The sequence below is a fragment of the Bos indicus genome, chromosome 12, assembly GCF_029378745.1.
Source record: "Bos indicus isolate NIAB-ARS_2022 breed Sahiwal x Tharparkar chromosome 12, NIAB-ARS_B.indTharparkar_mat_pri_1.0, whole genome shotgun sequence".
In the NCBI taxonomy this organism is placed as follows: Eukaryota; Metazoa; Chordata; class Mammalia; order Artiodactyla; family Bovidae; genus Bos; species Bos indicus.
In genome coordinates, this window is record NC_091771.1 from 89,855,725 (window position 1) to 89,881,180 (window position 25,456).

The following is a 25,456-nucleotide window of genomic DNA, read 5'->3' on the forward strand; positions in this document are numbered from 1 at the left end:
CTTTGGGAAAGTGGCCTGGCCTCTCTGAGCCTCAGGGGGAGGGGCCAGTGAAAATGCGTGCCTGCACACGGCACAGAGTCGTGACGAGACTCAGACACTACCGTGTCCGCAGGGACACCTTCTGCTTCCTGGCGTGTCTGGGGCCCTGCAGGCAGGTCCAGCAGTGTGAAAAAGGGCGGAGCACAAACTCAGGTCAACTGGTCGTTCCAGTCCCTCCAACAGAGTGAAAAAGGAAAGTGACATCTTTTCCTTAAAAGAAAAATACACGAGACAAAGCTACAGAAAAGATCCAGGGGCACAAGCAGCTGTCCTCAGCCAACAGTGTGAGGAGGGGCTTGGAGTGGGAGGTCCCGGGGGACCACTCTGTGTGGCCTCTGGAAAGGAGAGTCACACAGAAAGAAATAAAGGTCCTGACTATGCTGTGAAAGTGCTGCGCTCAATATGCCAGCAAATTTGGAAAACTCAGTAGTGGCCACAGGACTGCAAAAGGTCAGTTTTCATCCCAATCCCAAAGAAAGGCAGTGCCAAAGAATGCTCAAACTACCGCACAATGGCACTCATCTCACACACTAGCAAAGTAAAGCTCAAAATTCTCCAAGCCAGGCTTCAGCAATATGTGAATTGTGAACTTCCTGATGTTCAAGTTGGATTTAGAAAAGGCAGAGGAACCACAGATCAAATTGCCAACATCTGCTGGATCATCGAAAAAGGAAGCGAGTTCCAAAAAAACATCTACTTCTGCTTTACTGACTACGCCAAAGTCTTTGACTGTGTGGATCACAACAAACTGTGGAAAATTCTGAAAGAGATGGGAACACCAGACCACCTGACCTGCCTCCTGAGAAATCTGTATGCAGGTCAAGAAGCAACAGTTAGAACTGGACATGGAACAACGGACTGGTTCTAAATTGGGAAAGGAATACATCAAGGATGTATACTGTCACCCTGCTTGTTTAACTTATATGCAGAATACATCATGCGAAATGCTGGGCTGGATGAAGCACAAGCTGGAGTCAAGATTGCTGGGAGAAACATCAATAACCTCAAGATATGCAGATGACATCACCCTTATGGCAGAAAGTGAAGAGGAACTAAAGAGCCTCTCGATGAAAGTGAAAGAGGATAGTGAAAAAGTTGGCTTAAAACTCAACCTTCAAAAAACAAAGATCATGGCATCCGGTCCCATCACTTCATGGGAAATAGATGGTGAAACAATAGAAACACCGAGGGACTTTATTTTTGGGGCTCCAAAATCACTGCAGATGGTGACTGCAGCCATGAAATTAAAAGACACTTGCTCCTTGGAAGAAAAGTTATGACCAACCTAGACAGCGTATTAAAAAGCAGAGACATTACCCTGCCATCAAAGGTCCATCTAGTCAAGGCTATGGTTTTTCAATAGTCATGTGTGGATGTGAAAGTTGGACCATAAAGAAAACTGAGCACCAAAGAATTGATGCTTTTGAACTATGGAGTGGAAAAGACTCTTGAGAGTCCCTTGGACTGCAAGGAGATCAAACCAGTCCATCCTAAAGGAAATAAGTCCTGAATATTCACTGGAAGGACTGATGCTGAATCTGAAACTCCAATACTTTGGCCACCTGATGTGAAGAACTGAGTCATTGGAAAAGACACCGATGCTGGGAAAGATTGAAGGTGGGGGGAGAAGGGGACGACAGAGGATGAGATGGTTGGATGGCATCACTGACTCGATGGTAATGAGTTTGAGCAAGCTCCGGTAGTTGGTGATGGACAGAAAGGCCTGGCGTGCTGCAGTCCATGGGGTCGCAAAGAGTCGGACACAACTGAGCGACTGAGCTGAACTGAACTGACTCTGCACACAGATCATACCCGACTGGATCCACTGTCAAGTTCAAAACAAAGCTCCAGACAAGGTTAATTGTCAGCATCGCTCCCTTAAATGTCCCCAAAATCCAGAAGCCCAGGCCCCTTCCTGGGATCCCACCAGCTCTGGAGAGCGGCCGAGGGGGAACCAGTCCCAGGAGAGGCTGGCATCCAGGCCCTGGTCCTGGTCCTGGTCCTGTGGAGGCACCAGCGGGCACCAAGCGAGAGGGACTGTCTTTGGAGCAGTGACGGGGCAGCAAGACTAGCGCAGCGCAGCCGGACTGACTGCGGCTCCAGACGCCAAGTCACCCTGAGTCCTCTGAGGCTCCCTTCGGGTTTCATCCTGCTGGCAATGCGGTTAAGACAACCACTTCTTATGCTTCGGAAACCATTCAGATGACAGGAGCAAAAACTATGCAAAGAGGAAAACACAGGCCCCAGAGACACTCCTGGTCTGACTTAGGGGTGAGGGGTACAGTGCAGATCGAACCTGAGGGGGGTCCAGCCCCCCACAGCGGGCAGGCCTCGGGGTGGACACGTGACCTCACCGAAGGGGTCCTTGTGGGATACTGACCATCTCCACTACGGGCTGCAAGCTTGCTCTAAAACCACAACGGACAAGGCCATATCCTAGGACAGGCCCGGCCAGCCGGGACCCACCTGCGTACAGAAACACAGGAGTGCTTGCAGACACTCGGAGGACTAGGGCCACCACCTGGTCCCCATGCTCCTGTTGACCCATCACATCCCACAGACAAGCGTCCTGGACACTGATGCTGAGCGGCCCCGAGCCCCCCAGCAGCGCCGTGTGGGAACACACATGGGTCCAGCCCCTGGCGCAAGCTGCACGTGGAGTTGGGAGACTTGATCACAGAGCGTGTGATTGCCCTGCAATCTGAATGTGTAACCTGTTGAATTCCGGAATCCCTCACACTTAAAGAAAAGCACAGGGTCCTCTGTGTGGATGGCGGGACTCTAAGTTCCCCGTCATCTGGGCTAGACCTCCCTGACCACAGGGCTGCAGCCCAGGACGCCCACGTGTCCGCGTCCATTCGGGGCCCCCACCTCACGCACCCTGTGCTGGTGGCCGCCCCCCACTTGTCATGCATGAGCCTCTGCGGTCCAGGAAATTGTCTTCCTGGGCCCTGGTATCCTCCGCAGACCACTGTTCCCTTCACATTTTAAGTGGCTGTGATTTTTAACTCTTCGTTTAGCCATCTATATACACAACAGTAATGATCTTGCTTCTTCCAGCAGATCTATTTTCTCTTCCTACAGAAGTGTCTCCACACTCCCCAGCTGGGGTCCAGCGGACAGACGTGCATGGGGTTGTTTCCACGCGTGTCTGTCTCCCTGCTCTTCTTGGGGACCGTCAGAGGCGAGCGGGCTCTTCACGCCGCTGTCTTTTCAGTCACACCTGTGGCTTCCTGCAGGTCACACGGCCTGGCTGGGCTCCAGCTCATTTCTCTGAAAGCTGCAGAACCCTCCTGGCTGTAGGGGTGCCACCGTGTAATCACCCCCTTCAACTGGCATTTCCCACTCCTCTGAGCATTCCTGAGCACCACCAGCGACCGACTGCAGCAGGAACACGGACCCCCATCCTGACAGTGACCAACAGGAGCAGGAACACGGACCCCCATCCTGACAGTGGGGTGCAGAGGACAGGCATCCGGCCAGGACCCCACCTCCCTCTCCTGACTCAGCTGGAGCCCTAACCTGTTAGAGGACTAACTGAACACGCAGCTTCCAATTGCACCAGCTAACACCTCACCCTCAAGACGGGAGCACCGCAGGCGCCTTTGTTCACACCGGCTCACTGAGCCGCACACAAAGGGCCTCGTTGCGGCTCTGCCGTGCTTGGGGCCGCTCCTCCTCTCTCTGCAACAGAGCAGGCTGAGGCTGAGCCAGCCTGGCCGTGCCTGAAGCTGCAGTCAGCCAGCAATTGCCCAGGACTCCGTGTCAGGCCCCCCGCCTTTCCTGAGCGACCAGAACCCAGTGGACCCTCCTCCCTTGGAAGCAGGAGGGGCGCAGGCAGCCTCCACTTTCAGGTGTGACTTCCAAGCATCGCTTCTCAGCTTCGCTCCTCCCACTTGGGTTGTTTCCACAGTGTGATGTGTGATGCGCTGACTCTCAAATGCCCTCAGGAGGGTGTGACTCGAGCACACGCCTCGTAAGCTTGAGAGAAGTCCGGACATTTCCTGCCAAGTGCCGACCCCGTCCCCCAGACCCTGCCCCTGAGGCCCTGCTCCTTGCGAGCCGGGCTCCGTGGGGGCAGCTGACTCGGTCCCTGCTCCTGTCCAATCCCACCTGCACGAGTTCTGTGCCCCCACCTGTGTCCCAGCGCCTGTGCACGGGGACCTTGCGCCTCGTCCTCACACAGGCCTGTCCTCTCCAGGGGGACGGGTGGCTGCTGCCGCCCAGGTTCACTGCACGGCGAGGGGGCAGCACGGGACCCTGCTAGCTGGCAGGTGGGGCTGGGGCGGGCGCCATCACCGCCCTCCCTTGATGGTGACAGCAACACTGTGGGCTTGTGAGAAGGTAGGTGAAGCCAGAGAATGTGCACCCCAGACCCTGAGGTGTGCACCCCGCCCCACCCCACACGCCAGCACACGCCCCTTCCAGGGAAGCCCAGAGCCACAGGCTGGGTTAGGACCGACCTCACTGCCTCAGGCAGAGCCAGCCTGCACCCTGGTCCTCAGGGGCCAGAAATAGCTTGAGAGCCTAGCTCGGTTAATAGAATATCCAGGTTAATTTTAGAATCGGAGCACTCCGGAAAATATAAAACCCCAGATGCCAAGAACCGTGTGTGGCCAGCACAGCCCCTCCTCCCACTCTCTCTCTCTCTCACACACACACACACACACACATGCCCGCGTGCATGCACACACACACACACGCCCGCGCGCGCACACACGCGCACAGACACACACGCCCGCCTGCGCACGCACACACGCACACGCCCGCGCACATACGCCCGCCCGCGCACATACGCCCGCCTGCGCGCGCACACACGCACACACACGCCCGCCCGCGCACATACGCCCGCCCGCGCGCGCACACACGCCCGCCCACGCACACACGCCCGCCTGCGCACGCACACACGCACACGCCCGCGCGCACGCGCACACACACTGTGACATCACCCGTCATGTTCACAGACCTTGTCCTCCGACTGAGCCCTGTGAAGCCCTTCTATTAAAAACGATTTCAATTTACAAGCCCTCATCTGAGCCTCGCAGACCCTGTGTTGGGCACACCACCGCTTCCCACGGTGGAAATCAGATTAAAAGTCATTCTCAGAACTGGAATCCTGAACTCTCAACCCCTGAGGTCTAGGGCTTCTTCACTAGGCCACCCAGGGTCCCTCCCCGCCAGAAGGGCTTCTGGAAGGATGCATTTGCCAGCGGACAGGCCCACAGCTGGCCAAGGAGGCGCGGAGGTTCCCTGCTACTGTGCGTGCTGCACCCAGGCCGCACTCGCCCTTGGCCGTGGCAGGGTCTCGGCTGATGGAGAAGGAACAGGGGCAGGTGCTCTGAGCACCGGGGAGAAGGGGGCCACTTCTGGACCCAAGAAAGAAGGCCTCCCCGTGGCCTCACTCAGGACTCAGCACAGATCCCAGATGCCCTCAAACCTGACACTCACCACCGATCCCAGATGCCCTCAAACCCGACAGCAGTCCAACCACAGGCTGGGCTAAGGGGGCTTTTCTTATCCTCAAGTGCAAGGCCAGGATTTTCTGCTTTTTAGCTTGAGAGAAACCCCTCTGTATTGCTCTTAACGGAACACATTTATTGAGACGACACTTTTAAAAACAAGGAGTAACTGTCATGGAAATGGGAAACATCACTGGAAAGTAAAGCCGTGCCGCAAGTCCTAGAGGAGCGCCAGGTCCAAACGACAGCACGGGGCAGGGGGCTCCCGCTGGGGGTCTGCACCCATCCCGCCTGCAGTCGCTCCCCTCCCAGGGCTAAAGCCCTGACTCACGGAAAGTCAGAGGAGCACACTTCCTCAAAGTGGCCTCATAGGAAGTGTGCTCAGTCTCGCTTGACATGAGACACTGCTGTTACCAAAGATAGACCACGGGTAAGATAGCCAAGTGTGCAGAAGAACCATCCAAAATAACTGCGAGACTTAAGTGGGGAAAGACACAGGTTCTTTAAGACAAGGACTCGAGATAGTTACAATAAAAATACCTTACTTTTCCCCAGCACTTTCTTATGTATTATCTCATTTGCAAAACGTGGAAGGAAAAAGAAAGGGGAAGAGGAAAAAAAGGAAGAGATTCTTCCCATTTTCCCCAGCGTTAGTCTCTTAATGACCAAGTACCACCACACGTTCCAGACTGAGGACTACAGCCCCACCCCAAAAGACTCTCAGCTCCCCAAAACATTCTGCCTTTCCTCTCAGTACTAGGGACAGTGATGCTGCTGACGGCATAACTGGAGGGAGAATTCCTCTGTCTCTTTTGGGGGGGTGGGGGTAGGGAAGCTCCCACAGGATGCTGTAGACAATGACTGCCGGCATTTTGCAAATGGAAAAACGAGGCCATGAAAGTGGGGGGGGGGGCGCTTACTCTGTGTCTTCCAGCCGGCAGGCCACCAGCAGACACGGGCATGCTGCCAGCCAGCCCCAAGACAGGGCTCAGTATGAATGGACGATCAGCCAGGGTCTACCGGGACCAGGAGGTGGGTGTGCCTGTGTAGCTGCCCCTCCTCCAGGTCAGTGCTGGTATCCCTCCTCATTGGCCTGCCTCCATGGCCCGGCACTGAGGCAAGTCAGAGTCAAGCCTGGCCACAGCAGGGGAAGGAAGAAAGAAGTGGAAAGCTTGGGGCACCACCCACCAGGCCCTCCTACTCACAGTGGAACAAGACTAAGCCCCTTGACTGGCTCCCGCATTCCCCCTCTGGGGCCAGGCCCAGGTTCGAAGTCAGCAGCAAGGCCCAGACCGCCTCTTTGCTCCAGCACAGGAGGAGGCCCTACCTGTGCCTTGCAGAGGCCCTTGCTCCCTCCAAGCCCCAGCGACAAAGATGGGATAGCCCCGCATGGCGGGTGAAGACCCTCAAAGACGGAAGAAGACAGGGTCTTCTGAGAGCTGAAACCATGCCCAGGGAGCTGGACCACTGTAGACAGGCGTTTCTGCTCATCCTCTCTGCTGCAGTCCCCAAACATCAGGGTGGGGGTCTCCAACGGCTCTAATAATACCCGTCCCCATGCGGGGCTGGAGCAGCAGATGTTCAGTGGCTGCACTAATCCCCCACTGAGCCAGGCGCTCCTCTCACTTGTTTAAAGCGATACACACAAAAGAGAGAAAGCCTAACCAAGCAGCATCTCCAAGCCCTTTCCCTCCAGGCCTGGCCCATCTGTGTGGGTCCAGAGCCTCCCTGAGGGAGTCCTGCCAGGCCAGCAGAGTTCCTCTCCTGGACCTGTGGGGACCTCCTCGCCCTCTGCTTCTTGGACTGGGCCACTCTGGAAAGAAATCAATTTTCTCGGCTTCCTGACACAAGTCCAAGCTGGCTGTGCGGGGCTCGAACTCCAAAGTCCCCAGACCCCCTCATGCCTGCTGCACCCAGAAGCTTGGCACACCCCCGCGGCCATGCCCCACCCCTTCCTGTCCCCTGATTAAGGAAGCAGCTCAAGGCCTCTGATGTGAATCCCCTTCATGCTCACTGGCCCTGGGGCTGAGAGGCACTTTCCCCGCCTCACTTCAGGTGGAGGGCCCTGCTGAACCTCTCGGCAGAAAGTGACAGCAGATTCCAACCAAGTAAACAAGAGAAACCCTCTGCAGGCAATCTCCTCAGGGCTGAGGTGCGGCCCCATCCTATCTGCAGTGCTTCTGAGCCAAATATCAACAGCGTCTCAGCGATGATCCATAAACCAAAATAAAGCAGACAGGAAACAACACGCTGATTTGGGGTGGCTGGAATTCCTAAGCAGCATCAGATGTCATCAACAACTGACGCTCCAGAAGTCATTGGGGGCCTGGCATGGTTCCCAGAGGCCCTTTTTCACATGGGAACGTGGAGGACCCGGGGGTTCAGTGAGCAAGAAGGACCCTGAGAGGGCAACTCTCGCAGGCCTTAGAAGCCCTCTCCAGCGGGAGCTGTCCTCTCAGCCGGCACGCCAATGGCAGTGACGGGTAACGGTCACTCCAGGCCCTGGTCTTGTTTTTGGAGAACTTGTACATCACCCTTCCCAGTCAGAAGTGGGAAAAAGCAAGTATCTCCACATAAACCCAGGAAGTCCAGACACAGCCTCCCAGCCCCTCCCCCAGCTCCTGGATCCAGTGAGAGCGGCAGGCGGCTCTGGGGACACGACCTGAATGGCAGGCCCTGGTGGCCAAGAGCTCCCTCCGCCAGTTCTCAATGGAAGGGGGAGGGGGTGGCTGTCCTGGCGCCCTGCCCTGAGAGAGCCCTGGGCCAGAGCGCCGGCACACAGTCACAGGCAGACACACACAGACACATCCACCTACACAGCCACCCGCTCGGCCCCTCGCCCCGGAGGGAAGGTGCAAGAGCTCCCACGTCCCCAGCAAAGGAAGTGTCTGGGTGCCGCACTAAGCGAGGCGCGGAATCCCAAGCTGGGTGTTTCTGGCACCTAAAATTCTCGCATCCGGAGAGCCCCCATGCGCGCGCTCGTGCACACGCAGATACGCAGTCCCTGGGGACCAGACCCAAGTCCGGCGGAGCACCTCCCCCGGCTGCAGTCGACCCTGCCTCCGGGGACTAGGGGACGCCAGCGGCGGGGAGCTGCGTCCCCCAGGGCCACCGGCCCCCTCGGCCCAGCCCGCCCTCGGGGCAGGCGGGGAGAGGGCCGCCGCTGGGCGTCTCTGGTGCTGGGGAGGGGGCCGCGGCTAAGCTCTCCCGGGGTGAGGAGGGGGCCGCAACCGGGGAGCGCGCATCGCTGGGAGGCGCCAGTGCCGTGAACCCCAGCGAAGGGGTTGGGGACCGGGGGCGCCGCCGCGAGCCCCCCGAAGACTTCGCCGCCCCGCCTGCTCCTGGGAGCTCACCGATCTTGATCTTCACGCTCTGAAAGACCCGGAGCCCCTCTTCCTCCACCGCCATGCTGGGTCCGCCGGGATCCGCGAGCCGAGTCCCGCGGAGCAGCCGGAGCCCGAGCGGCGGCGCAGTCCCCGCGCTCCGGGCTGGACCCCGCGCCCGCGCGCCCGCTGAGCTCCGCCTCCGACCCCGCCCACACGCCGCCCATTGGCCGGACGCAAGCGGGGGGCGGAAAGGCCACGCCCCCTGCCCCGGTCGCCCAAAGACCGCCGCGGGGCGGAGGCGTCACCGTCCGGCCAACGGAGCGATCCCAGCCGCTCATTGGTTGAGGGCAAGAAGGAGGGGCGGGGAGGCTCCGCCCACATCCCAGGCCCGAGGGGCTGGTTCTGTATCCGCGAAGCATCCTAGGAACTGCACCGGACTCCTGGCGGGGCAGAGATGAACCGGCGGGGAGTGCGGGGTCCAGGCCGGCGGCGAGAGCAGGACGGGGGTGCAGTGGGAAGCAGCCGGAGGGGCGACCGGGCTGGTTGCTGCAGGGGAAACAGGCCGAGCAGCCGGGTGTGCGGGGGGCGGCGAGTGTTGCTGGGTGTGGGGACCAGTCAGGGGCGTGGGAGGGAAGACACATGCACAGGGATTTAAGAAACGCAAACCTAAAGATGGAAAAGGAAAAGAATTCCGCGGCCCAACTCAGCCCTCTCAGAGTAGGCACTGCAGGCGACCTGGGATCTGGAGGAGCGGGCAGTCCTGGTGAGAACCAATCCCTCCAGCTGCCAACCTGCCCGTCCCGGGCCTCGGGCCACCCTTAGCTCCTAGCTTCTCACAAGGTCAAGTGCACTCCTGTCTGTCTTCCCTGCCCCCAGGCTACCATCCTCAGAGCATTTTCTGTGTCTACTGACTTCACGTCCTCTTCCCCTCCTCTGGCTTCAGAGCCCGCAGCACCACACAAGCACACACACACACACACACATCCCAGAATACAAGCATAATAAATAGAGAGGCCTGTTCTCTTCGTTACTTTTCCTCACTTCCTTAAAGAAATGTTGACGTATGTGTTGAGAAAAGTTAATGATCCTCTTTACCAGACTACTTGAGCCTCCTTCCAGGTCCTCAGTCATCTGCTGGAGTTTATCTGCTCAAAATCTTCACAGAAGGTGTTTACTGGGGTTTAACAGGAAGGTTAGGGCAGCAGCCCCTCCCTTGTCCAAGCCCCAGTGAGAGCTGCTGCACCCTACTCCAGACCTCGGGGGCTCCTGCAGTAAGCCAGCCTTCCTTTGATCTGAACTGGGAGGGATTTGCCTCCATCTGGGGAACTGGAAAGCACCCCCAGCTCCCAAGTTTCTCAGAGGATCTGCTTGAGCCCTGGGAGCAGATGCCTTGTTGACCAGCTGCTCCCCAATGCAGTCTTCCTTCCCTCACTCCCTCTCAGGACTCCCCTTCTGAGAACACTTCCAAAAAAGGCCTTCACACTCCGATCTCTGCTTCAGAGTCTGTTTCCAGAGAAACCAGCATAAGACAGTTGGGGCCAGGAGTGTTCTAGGAGTGGCCTCTGTGATGGGGTTTGAGAGCTGGGAGCCCCCTACCTGCCAGTGACTGCATCCAAGCTGAGCATGGGGGCGCAGTGCAGTGCAGCGTTTCAGGCACTAGGGAGGTTGGGAAAAGCAGGATTCACCTGGCTTTGGAACCAGAGGGTTCTTGCTGAGGGCGAGGCAATGAGAAGATCACCCATTTAAGGAAAATGTGACAAAAAGGTTTCTTTGTCACCATATAACTCTCCTACAGCCAGAGAACCAAAAAAGCTGTGGATCAGAGTGAGGACTTAATAACAAAAGTCAGAGTGCTCCAGGGCCGCCTGCAGGCCCAGCCCAAGGAAGGTTGCTGTGACCCAGAGGTTTGGGGGAGTGTCATCTGGATTAATGCACTCAGAACCTTGAATCCCAGCCTCCCTAAATCTTTTGCACTTGAAGAGGTGTGCCCCTTCCCCTGTCACAGGCAAACACGCCCTCTGTGCTTACAGATGATTGTGGGAGGGTGCCTGTGCTCTGCGTCCATCTCCACTCCCCAGCACAGCAGCATCTCCCAGCTGGGGAAGTGCTGGATCTGCAAACATGGAAAACGTGCTGGAGGGACCGGGGGAGCAAAATCAGGAGCAGAGCCAAAGAACGCTGGACCCAGGAGAGGACTGCCATCACGGGGGACCAGGTTAGAGTCCCCTGACACAGCGTCATTGAACCATGATACAGGATTCAGCACCCGGGCTGGAACTCCAGACCCCTCGTAGGGCCTTTGGAAGCTTGTAAAAAGCAGCATCCCACATGAATTGAAGTGGAAATGCCCAGTGGTTGTGGCAGACAGCTGAGGACAGCATCCCAGTGCTCAGAGCCATGAAACAGGAGAGGAAATAAGCTCCAGGAGCCCAGGAAACCTAGTCAGTGCCTAGAAAGCCCAGGAGACGCTCCATTTCCAAACGTGATGAGGGACATGCTGGCTGTGCAGGACTGAGGAGGGCGGAGACGTGGTTACAGGGAGCACTGGGCTCCCTAATAGCAGTGAGCATGACGAGGTGGTGACATGATAGAGGCCAGATGGTGACGTTTAACTTCAGAAGTAACTGGGAGTAGTTCCTGTGCAGCAAGACTGCAGTGGCAGCCCTGATGTGCTGAGCTGGAAAAGCTACAGTGATGGTCAGTCGAACATGGCATCAGGGGCAGGACAGAAGCCAGCCAGCAGGAGAACTACTCAGTTTATGCAACCAAAGAAAGTTGAAGACAGGGCTCAAGGGCCCAAGAAAGTTGCTTCAATAGAATGTCACAGTCCCTTACCCAGTTTCCAGGCGTGAGCCAGTTCTCATCCCAGGGACTGCCGACTGGAGGAGAGGACTACATCCCCCGGGACCTCCCCCAGAGGGACCTGTGGCCATTTACGCAGGTAATTCCACTTGGAGAGGGAAACACCTAGACGTTTGAAGAGCTGCTGAGCTGGGTTCTGAGTTAAAGGATTGTCATGCCCCTGTTAGAGTGAAACCTGTGAGGCCCAGGAAAACATGGAGCTTGGGGCCAGGAGCAGCTCACAGCAAGCCCGCCAGGCGATCATTTCCCCGCACTACAGGTGAGGGACTTGTAGGCACGTTTGTGACGGTTGTCAGAGCACCCACCTTGGTTCCTTGTTGTGCGGGTTAAGAGCCATCCCAGCAAGGAAGGCCAAGATGGGAGATCAGAAAATGATGATGACATGGTTGCAGCTGCTGGGCCAGAGGTGGTGCACAGCCAGACCTCTGAACTGTGGTGCGTGGCCACGGGGCTGGGGATGCCCTCTTCTGACCCCAAACAAGGGGGAGAATCAGAAGCAGGTTACATCATATGGCACAGACTCTAGCGCACCCTGGAATGTCTCTGTATCCTCAGGCTTTCCTGCTCTCTGTTGTAACACAGCCCAAAGAGATCTGGACGGGCTGCAGAGCAACAGTTTGGTTTGCCATATTGATGAAACCACTTTAATCAGATCAGAGGAGCAAGAAGTTGGCAGTTCATCAGAGGGTCTGAGAAGATATGTGTGCTCTGAGACACATGTGCTCAGAGAGTCAGAAATAAGTTTATAGAGACGCAGGGGTTCCCACATCAGTGGGGCCGGATATTGTTGAGCACCTCACTTTCCATCCAAGAAGCACAGAGATGCGTACAGCGTCCTTTCTTGACTCCTTCTCTGAGAAGACTCACCCCCATAGACCGTGCAAGTACCGCGCCTCCTCAGATCTGTGTTCTGCTCAAAGGGATTGATCCTTCTCTCCTAAACTAGAAGCTGTCCCCTTATACCTGTGATTGTAAGAGACAAGAAGACAAAGAGGGATCAAAGGGAAAAGTGAGGACTCACAGAAAACACCTGTACTCTCTCTTGTTTATAACTCACTGTTACCATGTTCCCTCTTCCATAGAATCCTCTATTGCACCCGACCAAAATATTTATTGAAGCACCAATCTATCAACAAATGGATATTTGTGTATGGCTAAAATAGCATTGTGGATCTTCCTTATAGCTCAGACAGTGAAGAATCTGCCTGCAAGACAGGAGACCTGGGTTCGATCCCTGGGTCAGGAAGATCCTCTGGAGAAGGGAATGGCTACTCACTCCAGTATTCTTGCCTGGAGAATCCCATGGACAGATGAGGCTGGAGGGCCACAGTCCATGGGGTCATGAAAAGTCAGACATGACTGAGTGATGAACACACACACCACAAAATAGCATAATTAATTTATTTTCATATCTGCTCAATCTACTTTCAAAGGATTTGAAGTGACATAAAATAAACGACCAACATACAATGCATAATTAAAAGGGTATCAAAAATGTATTGAAGGAAGAAATTGTTGTTTCTAACTTGTGTAGTGAAAGCAGCTACTGCAATGAACATAGAGCTCAGCTCTGAGTTTCCTGACAGTCAAGGTGAAAAGGGAAAGATGGAACACACTGTCTCATATATGTTGTTGCCTAATTAAAGGAAGTGTGTTCGTGTTTCAGAAAAGACAATATTTTGGAGGAATTTTTAAGATAATTTTTTTCCATAAGGGATATTCAATAAGTCAGGGAGTGACTTTCCATCCTTAACAATGGGGTTTGCTGCTCTGCTCATAACAGTGTCTGGAACATAGTAAAAGCTCAGCTGGTGCTTGCTGAATGACTATAATAGTTCCTTCCACTGTCACATGAAAAAAATTGGGGACATAAATTGTTGTTCAGTTGCTCAGTCATGTCCAACTCTTTGCAACCCCGTGGACTGCAGCACACCAGGCTTCTCTGTTCTTCACCATCTCCCAGAACTTGCTGAAACTCTTGTCCATTAAGTTGCTGATGCCATCCAACCATCTTATCCTCTGTCGTCCCCTTCTCCTTCCGCCTTCAATCTTTCCCAGCATCAGGGTCTTTTCTAATGAGTCAGCTCTTCACATCAGGTGGCCAATATCTTGGAGCTTCAACTTCAGCATCAGTCCTTCCAATGAATATTCAGGATTGATTTCCTTTAGGATGGACTGGTTTGATCTCCTTGCAGTCCAAGGGATTCTCAAGAGTCTTCTCCAACACCACAGTTCAAAAGCATCAATCCTTTGGCACTCAGCCTTCTTTATGGTCCAACTCTCACATCCATACATGACTATTGGAAAAACCATAGCTTTGACTAGACGGACCTTTGTTGGTGAAGTAATGTCTCTGCTTTGTAATATGCTATCTAGATTGGTCATAGTTTTTCTTCCGAGGAGCAGTTCAGTTCAGTTCAGTCACTCAGTCATGTCTGACTCTTTATAATCCCATGGACTGCAGCACGCCAGACTTCCCCGTCCTTCACCAACTCCCAGAACTTACTCAAACTCATGTCCATCAAGTTGGTGATGCCATCTAACCATCTCATCCTCTTTGATCTGCTTTTCCTCCTGCCTTCAATCTTTCCCAGCATCAGGGTCTTTTCCAATGAGTCAGTTCTTTGCATCAGGTTGCCAAGGTATTAGAGTTTCAGCTTCAGCATCAGTCCTTCCAATGAATATTCAGGCTGATTTCCTTTAGGATGGACTGGTTTGATCTCCTTGCAGTCCAAGGGATTCTCAAGAGTCTTCTCCAACACCACAGTTCAAAAGCATCAATTCTTTGGCGCTCAGCTTTCTTATAGTCCAGCTTATAGTCTAACTCTCACATCCATACATGACTACTGGAAAAACCAGAGCTTTGACTAGGTAGACCTTTGTTGGCAAAGTAATGTCTCCACTTTTTAAATATGCTGTCTAGGTTGGTCATAGCTTTTCTTCCAAGGAGCAAGCATCTTTTAATTTTATGGCTGCAGTCACCATCTGCAGTGATTTTGGAGCCGAAGAAAATTAAGTCTGTCACTGTTTCCATTGTTTTTCCATCTGTTTGCCATGAAGTGATGGGACCTGATGCCATGATCTTTGTTTTCTGAATGTTGAGCTTTAAGCCAGCCTTTTCACTCTCCTCTTTCACTTTCATCAAGAGGCTCTTTAGTTCCTCTTTGCTTTCTACCATAAGGGTGGTGTCATCTGCATACCTGAGGTTATTGATGTTTCTTCCAGCAATCTTGATTCCTGCTTGTACTTCATCTAGACTGCCATTTTGCATGATGTACTCTGCATATAAGTTAAATAAGCAAGGTGACCATATACAGCCTTGATGTACTCCTTTCCCAATTTGGAACCAGTTCATTGTTCCATGTCCAGTTCTAACTGTTGCTTCTTGATCTGCATACAGATTTCTCAAGAGGCAGGTCAGGTGCTCTGGTATTCCCATCTCTTTCAGAATTTTCCACAGTTTGTTGTGATCCACACAATTGAAGGCTTTAGTGTAATCAATAAAGCAAAAGTATATGTTTTCCTGGGATTCTCTTGCTTTTTTGATGATCCAACAGATATTGGCAATTTGATCTCTGGTTCCTCTGCCTTTTCTAAATCCAGCTTGAACATCCGAAAGTTCTCAGTTCACGTCCTGTTGAAGCCTGGCTTGGAGAATTTTGAGCATTACTTTGCTAGTGTGTGAGACAAGTGCAATTGTACAGTAGTCTGAACATTTTTGGCATTGCCTGTCTTTGGGATTGGAATGAAAACTGACCTTTTCCAGTCCTGTGGCCACTTCTGAGCTTTCCAAATTTCATAATGTTCAGCCTAGTTCTCTGGTAGTTTACTCAGGCTCTTAGGCGTCAAGGGAGGTGTCTCTGGTGGCCTGATAGGTGCAAGAGAACGCATTCGGAGAATCCAGAGAAAAGAGGAATAACACCCTTGAATAATCTTCCTCCAGTATTCGTTGTTTGCCCCACACCTAGGGGAACAGCCTCAAGCAAAGGTGTCTGCACTGAGCTTCCTGTCAGATGCTCGAAGCCCAGGTGTTCTGAGCTGCTGCTGGAGGGGAGGCCCGGCTCGGTGGCCTGCGAGGAGACCAGGGCTGGGCCACTGCCAGCCCGGGAGCTGCTCCTGGGAAGGGGGTCCACGCTGCCTCCCCTCCTGGAAGCTCGTTGCAGAGTCCAGCACCTCTTTTGGAAGCTGGGAAAAGCCGCCGATCAGCTCCGTCCTCTCTTCTCTGTCCGCAGTGAGCGGGAGGCCTCGCTTTGAGACTCAGACATAAGATGGAAGTGCCTGGGGCTGCTGATACCTGTGGGGAGACAGCCGCCCTGGAGCCGCCTTGGTGAGCAGCTGTGGGAAACATCGCGTGCTGTGTAAAGCCAGCGAGATTTAGGGATTACCAAGCTCCGCGGAGCCTGGTAGGCTGAAGTCTATGGGGTCGCACAGAGTCGGACACGACTGACGTGACTTAGAAGCAGCAGCAGCAGCAAGGGCAGCTCAGGCCTGGCCCAGCCTCACGAGCAGAAACCCTAAGAGTTCACGTGGGATGCCATTGATCAGTATCAATGCACCTGTCGATTTGAGTGACAGTAAAATGTAATTGCAGGTATCTAATAGATTTACCTGTTATGTAGAGTTAGGTAATGCCATGATTGCTTATGATGAAGAATATTTGCTCAAAATATCTATGTTTTTATCATAAAGTTATTTTTTTACCTAATTTGCCAAATATCAAGAGATTCTTTGAGGATACCCCTGAAATCAGCAGCTAACTAGGCCCCAAGCCTTGCCTTCTTAGCTATGGCAGAAGGGTATGCGTTTTTTTTCTTCTAAAGTCTTCATCAAAGCATCCCAGAAGAAGCTAAAAGGAGAGGTGTGGGTACCTGGCACAGACCACTTGGGGTAGAGACTTCTTGTCAATGTTTTCTCACAATAGAATCACAGCACAGGCTGCAAAGGAGAGATCCCAGGAGCTCTGGAAACCTCTGCCTCTGACCACAGACTCTTCCTATGTAGAGAGCTGGGCTGCAGAGATCCAGCGATAAAGCTGCCTTGGCCCAAACTGCTCTGTAGGTTGTTAACAATTGGGCAAAACAGACTTTATGGTCAGAAGGAGCTTTTGTGAAACACTGGATCGGAAGACACAACATCGCAGTAAAGAAACGTGAGAGGAGCGAATGGGCACCTGCAGGCCCATTACGTGTCCTTCACGGTGTTACTATAATTTATAGGCGGTCTTGCACGGATCTCTACCGTTTTGCACGAGTATTTGCTGTTTAGAGATTCCTTTACTGGGCACAGGGCACGTGTCCGGAGGCTGCGGATCCCTGGGAAGTTATGGTACACCCGTTGCCTCAGGCAGGCAGCTGCCCACTGCCTTGAGCACCCCTCGGGCAGGCTCAGCCTGGAGAGGTGGGGGAAGCAAGCAGAGGAGATGACCCCAGAGGTGGACACGGCCTCGAAGCTGTGAACACAGTGGCGGCACGTGGTGAAGACCGGAAGCCCATTTCCGAGGTCGCTCTGGCTCGGCGGCCGGCCCAGCCAGGACTGCCTCTCACCCCTCACAGAGGCCATCGCTCCCAGCTTCAGGGCCGCAGGCAGCACAGAAGGGAGCGGACGGGGGCCACTGGCCAGACCGTGCATCCCACAGAGGCAGGGAGACCAGGAGGGGTCAGGAGCAAGCGTGGCATCTGGGAGCATGAATGCAAGTCCATCAACTTCGTGTGTGACCGTGAGGGGTGGACGCTGCTTTTATTAACACGGGCCCCTGACACCCACTTCAGTTACCTGCTATCCCTTCCAAATGGTTTGATGTGAACAGAACTCTTCTTCCCTCATTATCTCTAAGTGTCTTGGTCTGTGAAAACGGGCCAACAGTGCCCTCCCAGAGAGAGGCGCTGAGGACCACGAGGCGTTTTGCTGGCGTTCAGTGCTCAGGACAATTCGGTGGTTTCAGGGCGAGGGTGAGGCAGTTTCCTCTCACCCCACCCCCACTCCCCCAGCACCTGGGAGACACCTGCTGTCCCACAGCACCTGCACCGGACCTGGGAGACCTGGGGGAGGCGGTCAGCCGCTCCGCCCTGGGACCTCGGGTCGCAGCCCCTGCGGATACCCACCCCCAGGAGTCGGCTCTCCCTGCCACTGCCTCCAGGATGAGCTTCATCCAGTGCAGAGGGAGGCCTCGTACTCACCCCAGACCCTCCCCTGGAGGAAGAAATCTTCAGAAGACAGGACGCTCGCAAAACCACACTGTTCACTGACACCCAAACCAGAGACAACCTCCACCCATCCTTCCGCGGGTGGATCTTAAACCGACACAGCTCAGCAGCAAAAAGGAGCAGATGGCTGACCTGGTGCCAGAACCGGGCGACCTTGAGAAGGAGGAGAGCCTGCCACGCTCACCTCACGAGGCCACTCACATGACTTAAAAACAAGAAACTGTAGAGACGGAGAGCCGACTGTGGCCGTCAGGGGCCAGGGAAGGGGCGGCGGGGCTGTGCACGTGACAAGGCAGCAGGAGGGACCCACGCGGCCCTGGACCTGATCGCCAGTGAGCCCCCGACCGCCCAGAGGTCCCCGAAGTCCCTGCCTTCACTGTCCATCCCCCCCGCCCCCCACCCGCCATAGAGCAGAGCGGCTTCCCAAGGCAGAAGGAAGGAGAGGCCACAGGAGAACCCGGGGACTGGCAGGGCCTTTGGGCTGCAGCTCCAGGTTTGGGGCCGGGGAGGCAGGGAGCCACACCGCTCCCAGCTGGTCTGGTCTCATTATTCCAGCTCACTTGGTGGAAAGGACTCAGAACACAATGTATGTGGCTGCTGGATGGAAGAGCTGGGAGACTGGAGGCCAGAGCATCAGGAACAGCCCCTGACTACACAGGGCCTGAGACCATGGGGCCCCCGGCTCAGCGTCTGCACAGAGCAGCAGTAATGAGTCAGCTTCCAGGGGATCGCTCTCGCGGCCAAGTGAGGAACAGGTGTTCATTCAGGGGGATCTCAGCGACCGTGCTCTACTTCACCCCCAATTCCTAACAGGTAAAATAGAAATTTACCTTTTAAAAGTGCCTCTCCTAAGACTCACATGTTCATTTTACAGCTAATGTCCCAGTGGAAGCAGGCCAGGCAGCACCCCAGGAGCCGGCTAATCCAGCACCGTGAGTGTCTGTCGGGTGCCCCGAACCCCATCCACTGCTGTGTCTACACCGTGTGTGTTACATCTGCTGGTGGCTGGGGGTGGGGGCTGAGGCCCAGGGGTGGTCGAATCTGTCCAGCCTCCAGAGCTAATCCACGCTCTTGCCAGAGGATTCTCAGCCGGAGTCGGTGACTCACTCCCCACCAGTCACTTCCTTCCTGCTCCTGGAGGAGGCCTTCCCACAAGAAGGCGAGAATCATTGCTGCCAGCTCCCCACAGCCCGCACAGCCCATGACCAGGTCGCCTGCTGAGCACGTGGCCTGTGCCCTAGTCCGATCTCCCCTCACACACACGTTACTCGGCCCAGAGGGAATTTAAAAGGTGGATTAACAAGAGAAATAAGATCTGTGGCATCATCATCTCTGTTGTTGTAACTGAAGATGTTTCTGATGTGGCCACTGTTCTGACTCTCAAGGACCCAGGAGTTGAGGTTTGCTGGGCCCCGTCAGGTGTCCAGATGGGAAATGGCTAGCAGGACTTCTGGACCGCCAAGCAAGCCAGCGCACCTTGTCTGCGGGTTTCCCCGAATTCCTTTCTAGCCCTCAATGCTGAGTTTACAAAGGCAGCTGAGAAGTCCCAGGGCCAGAAGCACACACAGATCTAATTTCTTTAACTCTCAAGTGGGGTTAAGGCAAAGAGTTGAGAAAAGGAGGCAGATACAACTGCTCCAGCTCACGATGAGAATCGAGCTTTGACCTGCTGTTTCTTGGCTTTAGCCTCAGCTGCTAGGTGTGTGTTAACTTCACGTGTGTATCAGTCTGCGCATAAAATAATCAGAAATACAAAAACAAACAGGAGAAGATGGCTGCACAGTATTTCGAAATTCTTGTTTGAAAGGCTGTGTTTTGTTCTTCTTTTTGGAAGGGACCTTCTACTTTTGTTTCATCTTTGTTTTCACAGTTTTTTGTTCTCTAAACTGAATGCCAGCATCTGCTCTATATATAGATAGACATCATTGTGTAATCACCAGCACGAGGCTCTCTCAAGACGGACTCAGATATTCAGAGGCTTTTGACTAACAAGTTTTTACGAACTCCCGGCTTGTGCATAATGCCCTTGACGGCTTGATTTCTCTCTGAGCCTTTCAAAGCCAGTCAGCAGAGCCCAGCTCAGCCCAGAATGTCAAGCATCGCCAGCCACATCTGCCTCTTCAGCACCGTGCTGAAATGCTCGATCCCTGGTTAGCTCACCAGACTGTCTATTAAAAACTCAGAAGGCCGATGTCACTGTTGACACCAAAGCTAACTTTTCTCCCAGAATCTTCCGTGCACACATGTCACTGAGTTTCTCAGCCACGTCCCTACTGTGGCCCCAGTGGGCTGCTGGGGCCCACCAAGTTTCCTCTGCTGGCCGTGGTGGGGCCTCAGGTTCAGGGCTCAGGTCCTGCTCAGAGTACCCCACAATCCTGTCCTCTGTGGCTGTGGCAGGGGTGCCAGCAAGACAGCAGACAACCACGTGTAGACATCAGTCACCAGAATCACTGTGACATGGGACGATTTCTCAGGTAACAGAAATAACCTACACTAGATGATTTTTATTCTAAGCCAACTGTGAAGCAATGGGAATAGTACAAAAATTTATAGAGCTATTATCTTTGCCTAACTTCCTCCTTAGGAAATAAAAAAGTGATTGCATCTTTGGTCACACACATTGCTAAACCATCTTACTTTCTTCTCTCCCGTAGATTTTTACCAGAACTGGGCAACATTGCCACGTCACCTACAAAGCACAGTAAAAGCTAAGATGTGTTTAAGTGAACAGGGGCTGAAATTCAGAACATCATCCTTTATTCTTTTTCCTTAGAAGTCTGTGCTTACCATGCTCAGCGTGACTAGAGCCGAAAGAGTGTTCTTTTTTATTGCACACGACGATGCTCAAGTGCTTAATAATACCATTACACGTTTCTCTTTATCACTGCTGATGGCGTGATTGACCACTCGTGCGTTGCGAGTGGAGATGCCTGACTCAGCAGCTAAGTCAACTACTGGGTTTACTCAGATTTCTGACAGGGTGATTAGCATTTACCACCTGCTGAAAACATCGACAATGTCCCCAAGTGGCAAGGACTCCTCGAACGTGGCCTGGAGCCATCGGGCAAACCCAGGAGCCTGTGTGTGGGGCTGTGGGTCGGTGGTCAGACCACAGGTCCTCCGCTGACTGAACTTCCTCCAGATCTTCCCCAGCCACTGGGATCCTGAGGGTCCTCTGTTAAACAAGCCTCTCTGGGCCCCCACCAGACGAACCTGGGCCTCAGCCCCTCCCAGAGCCAGTTCATACCATCAGCATGACCTGAGGGGCCAGGTAAAAGCAGCTGGACCCATCCTGAAGCTCTGACCCAGCAGGTCCAGGGCTGGCCCAGAACTGGCCTTTCCTCTGATCCTGAGGCTCTGGCCCAGCAGGTCCAGGGCCGGCCCAGAACTGACCTTTCCTCTGATCCTGAAGGGTGCTGCACTGTTGTTTCTGGAAAAGAGTGGCCAGCAGCCCCAGCCTGCCCTAGACAAAGGCGGTTCCTAGGACATGGGACCTGTTAAGACTGGATTGTCTGGGGAAGCCTGTGACGGCCTCTGTGACCCCGACCACCCCCTCAGCGGCGGAGCTCTCACCAGCATGTGGTGTGTCCCTGGCAGACGTCCTCCTGAGATATAAATGCACCAGCAAGATCACAGAACAAGCCTCAACACCTAATCTGGATTTGTTTACAAGAAGTTTTCTCTTCTAAAGAGGAACTTTGAAAGAAGTAGCCATTCAAATAGGGGAAAGAACTTTCAGCCATCGCACATCCAAACTGAAGATGAATTTTACACACTCCGCCTCTTTGGGTCTCAGCACCGCACTTCATAAAGTGTTATTTTCTTTTCCAGTGTCCTTGTATAGGTTCATTTCCACGTCTTCATTTTATGCACTAAGCAGCTTTAGCTACATCTACTAACATTCTAGCAAAACCTCTCTGTCGGTTACATAGCAACCATCAAACAAACACCCCATGGCTTGCAGTGGCACCACTCTCTGGTTCTGGGTTGGTGGGCAGTTCTCCCATCTAGGGTGGCCTCGTTTGCTAGCGCAGGGGTGGCCACATTTCCCCACATTCGATCAGTCATTCTCACGGCAGCAAACCAGCCTTGTTAACTCAGCACCAAGGGGTTTCCCATACCATGAGCAGCAAACTCCAGGATCTGTGCACATTTCAAGCCCCTGCTTGTATCTCAGTGGTCAAACCAATTTACACGGCCAAGCCTAGAAGCAGCGTGGAGACGGGCCTTTTACCCTTTGTCTCAGGCAGACAATGGATTGTGGATTATTTGCCACAATCTCTGTTTCTCTTAACAAAAACTTTATTTCTGAATTGTCTTTCAAAGCAACTTGTGAGAAAGGAAAAGACTTACTACCAGAACACTAACTGGCTGAGCTCTAACCAACAGAGTGCTAACCGGCATGCCACTAAGCAGCAGAGTGCTAACCAGCAGAGTGCTAACCAGAAGACCGCTAACTAGCAGAACGCTAACTCACAGAGCACTAACCAACAGAGTGCTAACCGGCATGCCACTAACTAGCAGAGCGCTAACCGGCAGAGTGCTAACCAGCAGAGTGCTAACCAGCATGCCACTAACTAGCAGAGCGCTAACCAGCAGAGCGCTAACCAGCAGAGCGCTAACTGGCATGCCACTAACCAGCAGAGCGCTAATCAGCAGAGTGCTAACCAGAAGACCACTAACCAGTAGAACACTAACTCACAGAGCACTAACCAACAGAGCGCTAACCGGCATGCCACTAACCAGCAGAGCGCTAATCAGCAGAGTGCTAACCAGAAGACCACTAACCAGTAGAACACTAACTCACAGAGCACTAACCAACAGAGCGCTAACCGGCATGCCACTAACTAGCAGAGCACTAACCAGCAGAGTGCTAACCAGCAGAGTGCTAACCAGCATGCCACTAACTAGCAGAGCGCTAACCGGCAGAGCGCTAACCAGAAGACCACTAACCAGCAGAGCGCTAATCAGCAGAGTGCTAACCAAGATGCCACTAACTAGCAGAGCGCTAACCGGCAGAGCGCTAACCAGCAGAGTGCTAACCGGCATGCCACTAACTAGCAGAGCATTAACTGCCAGAGTGTTAACCGTCAGAGAGCTAACGGGCATGCCACTAACCAGCAGAGCGCTAACCAGCAGAGTGCTAACCAGAAGACCACTAACCAGCAGAACGCTAACTCACAGAGCACTAACCAACAGAGCACTAACTGACATACCACTAACTAGCAGAGCGCTAACCAGTAGAGCGCTAACCAGCAGAGTGCTATCCAGCAGACCACTAACCAGCAGAACACTAACTCACAGAGCGCTAACCGGCATGCCACTAACCAGCAGAGCGCTAACCAGCAGAGCACTCCCCCAGGTCCGTGCTGACAGGCAGGCCCGGTTCCAGGTCCTCAGGCCGATTAGCCAGGCCCCCAGCACAACCCCAACTCTAGGGTCCAAGGTCACCCTCAGCCTGGGCAAACAGAGATAGCAGTCGCCTGTAATCACCCTGTGAGCCGGAACCCCTGTCCCCCCATCGGCAGGGGGACATCGGGGCTGGGAGGCACACAGGGCTGTCCAGCGCTCTGATGGGGAAGGTTCAGGCTGAGGCTGGACCGGCCCATGCACACGGCAGGGCTGTAGCTGCCACGGCAGCTCCTGTGATGACTGAAGGCTCCGTCCCCTCTGGGCAGGGCTGCTGCCCTGTCATCACTCGCGACGTTTAAGATCATGATTCCTGATTCCTGTGGTCTGCATTAAAACTGTTTAAGGATGAGCCATAAGAGGGAGGCGGTGTGGCTGGCTCTGAAGAAGCGTGAAAACCCTTGAGGGTGGGGGCCTCCACAGCCCCCCACACAGCTCCTGGCAACGCTTGCTTGTGCTTCTCGGGGTCATGAATCTTTTCACTGTTTCAAGGCCAGGGCATCTCTTTTGCTGTGAAATGTCTGTTCATCATTACTGCTCACTTTTCTGTCGGGTCTGTGGTCTTTTGTATTGACTTGTTGGTATCTTCGTTTACTAAAGAAATGACTCTCTTTCTTAGATTATAGTATGCAAATACCTCTGGGTTTGTGTCTTTGGCTTGTGTTTTGTTAAAGATATAGTTTATTTTTCTGTAATAAAATTTATTGGTAGATTTATTTTTTAATATAGTGTTTAATCAGCTAACCCAAAGACCTTTATTTGATTTTTGAACAATTTTATTTTAAAACTGTTTTCATTAGGGCTCAGATCCCATGTATTATTGGAAGATTCTTCCAGGGATGTGATGCTATGCTGTGCTATTTTATTTTTAAAATTATTTTTATTAACTTTTGTCTTCTGGAGTTTTGTATCATACTGTAGAAAGAACTTTCCCTCTCACATTATTTTTAAAATAATTCTTATTTTCATTTACTACTTTCATGCTTTCTTTGTCTCCAGTTAAATTGATTTGTCTTGAATTTATTTTGATTAAGATATAAGATGTGGATTGAAGCTAATTTTTCAGATGGCTCTTTAGTTCTCTCAGACAACATGTGGCTAATCCTTTCCCTGATAATCTGAAAGGGCATCTTTATCAGTAGATCCCTGTGTAACTTGTATTTCTGGGTTTTCTAATTCGTCCGTTCATCTGAGGACCAGCAGTGCGTGGCCGCCGTGAGTCTTCTTCCGCAGGCATTTTGTGGCTGTCTTTGCTTCTTTGCCTTCTCTAGTTAAAAAGGACATGCAGCCCCGTGGGTGTGTTCTCTTAAGGATCGTCTGTCTGGCGCGGCTCTGCCAGCTCTCCCACCACACACGCTCTGACTCCCTCTGCTGTAGGCCGGTTCCAGCTTTGTGATTCAACCCGACAGTCTGTCTTTTAGAAAGTGAGTTGAACTTACTTAAGGGCAATGGGTTGCTGGTCACACTTCCAGTGTCCTCAGCCTCGTGGGGTCAGTCCCTGAGCCGCTCAGGAAGTTTTCCTGTTACACACTTGTGGTCGCTCGTCCTGTCTCTCTGAAACCCAAGTATTCAGACACTTCACTCCCAAGCTGACCACAGACCACCTCCAGCTCTTCTCGGGGGTCTCCCCATCTCTACGTTTGAGCTCCGTCCTGGCCGACAGCTCTTCGTGGGATTTAAGTTCAGTAAGCCCATATTTTAATTTCTTTACTGTTTTCTGCCTGTTAGAAGATAGCATCCTGTTCTTACATGATGGATATGCACTATTTTCTGAAATGTTTCTGAGGTCATTAATTCGACCTTTAATTTTCTATTTTTTTTATGTAGCTGTCTGCTCCAAGGTCATGTCAGCTCATCTCTGTGAGGATGCTTTGCGGCGCGAGTGACAATCCTCTGGGTTCACTAATAGGCCAGATCCCTAAACTCAAGTGTAAAGAGAGGAAACAGTATCCACTGGCCATGTTCTCTAGGTACCTGCATGTTTCACCTCAGTGTTGCTCCACTAAATTGGTAAGAATTGTGCTGACTCATTGCCCAATGCACTGACATCTTTTAAAATTAGGTTTCACAGCAAATTGCTATTCCATGCTCAAGGGCGAAGTATCACATCCTGTGTGTTAGTTATTAGCTTTAACATTTAGGATTCCAGCCACGGGTT

The 25,456-nt window shown here is 53.1% G+C and overlaps 1 protein-coding gene across 2 annotated transcripts in view; it reads right to left on the reverse strand.

Moving 5' to 3' along the window:
* RASA3 (RAS p21 protein activator 3) overlaps positions 1-25,456 on the reverse strand; it is a 101,809-nt gene that overhangs the window by 71,502 nt on the left and 4,851 nt on the right. The window contains exon 1 of one of the 2 annotated variants that reach the window (XM_019971855.2): positions 8,852-9,005. The exons of the other annotated variant lie outside the window; for it this stretch is intronic. Within the exon in view, the coding sequence (XP_019827414.2) occupies positions 8,852-8,906 (55 nt within the window). The 5' untranslated portion in view covers positions 8,907-9,005. Of the gene's footprint in view, positions 1-8,851; positions 9,006-25,456 lie in introns of those variants that run through there. 2 annotated transcript variants of the gene reach the window in all.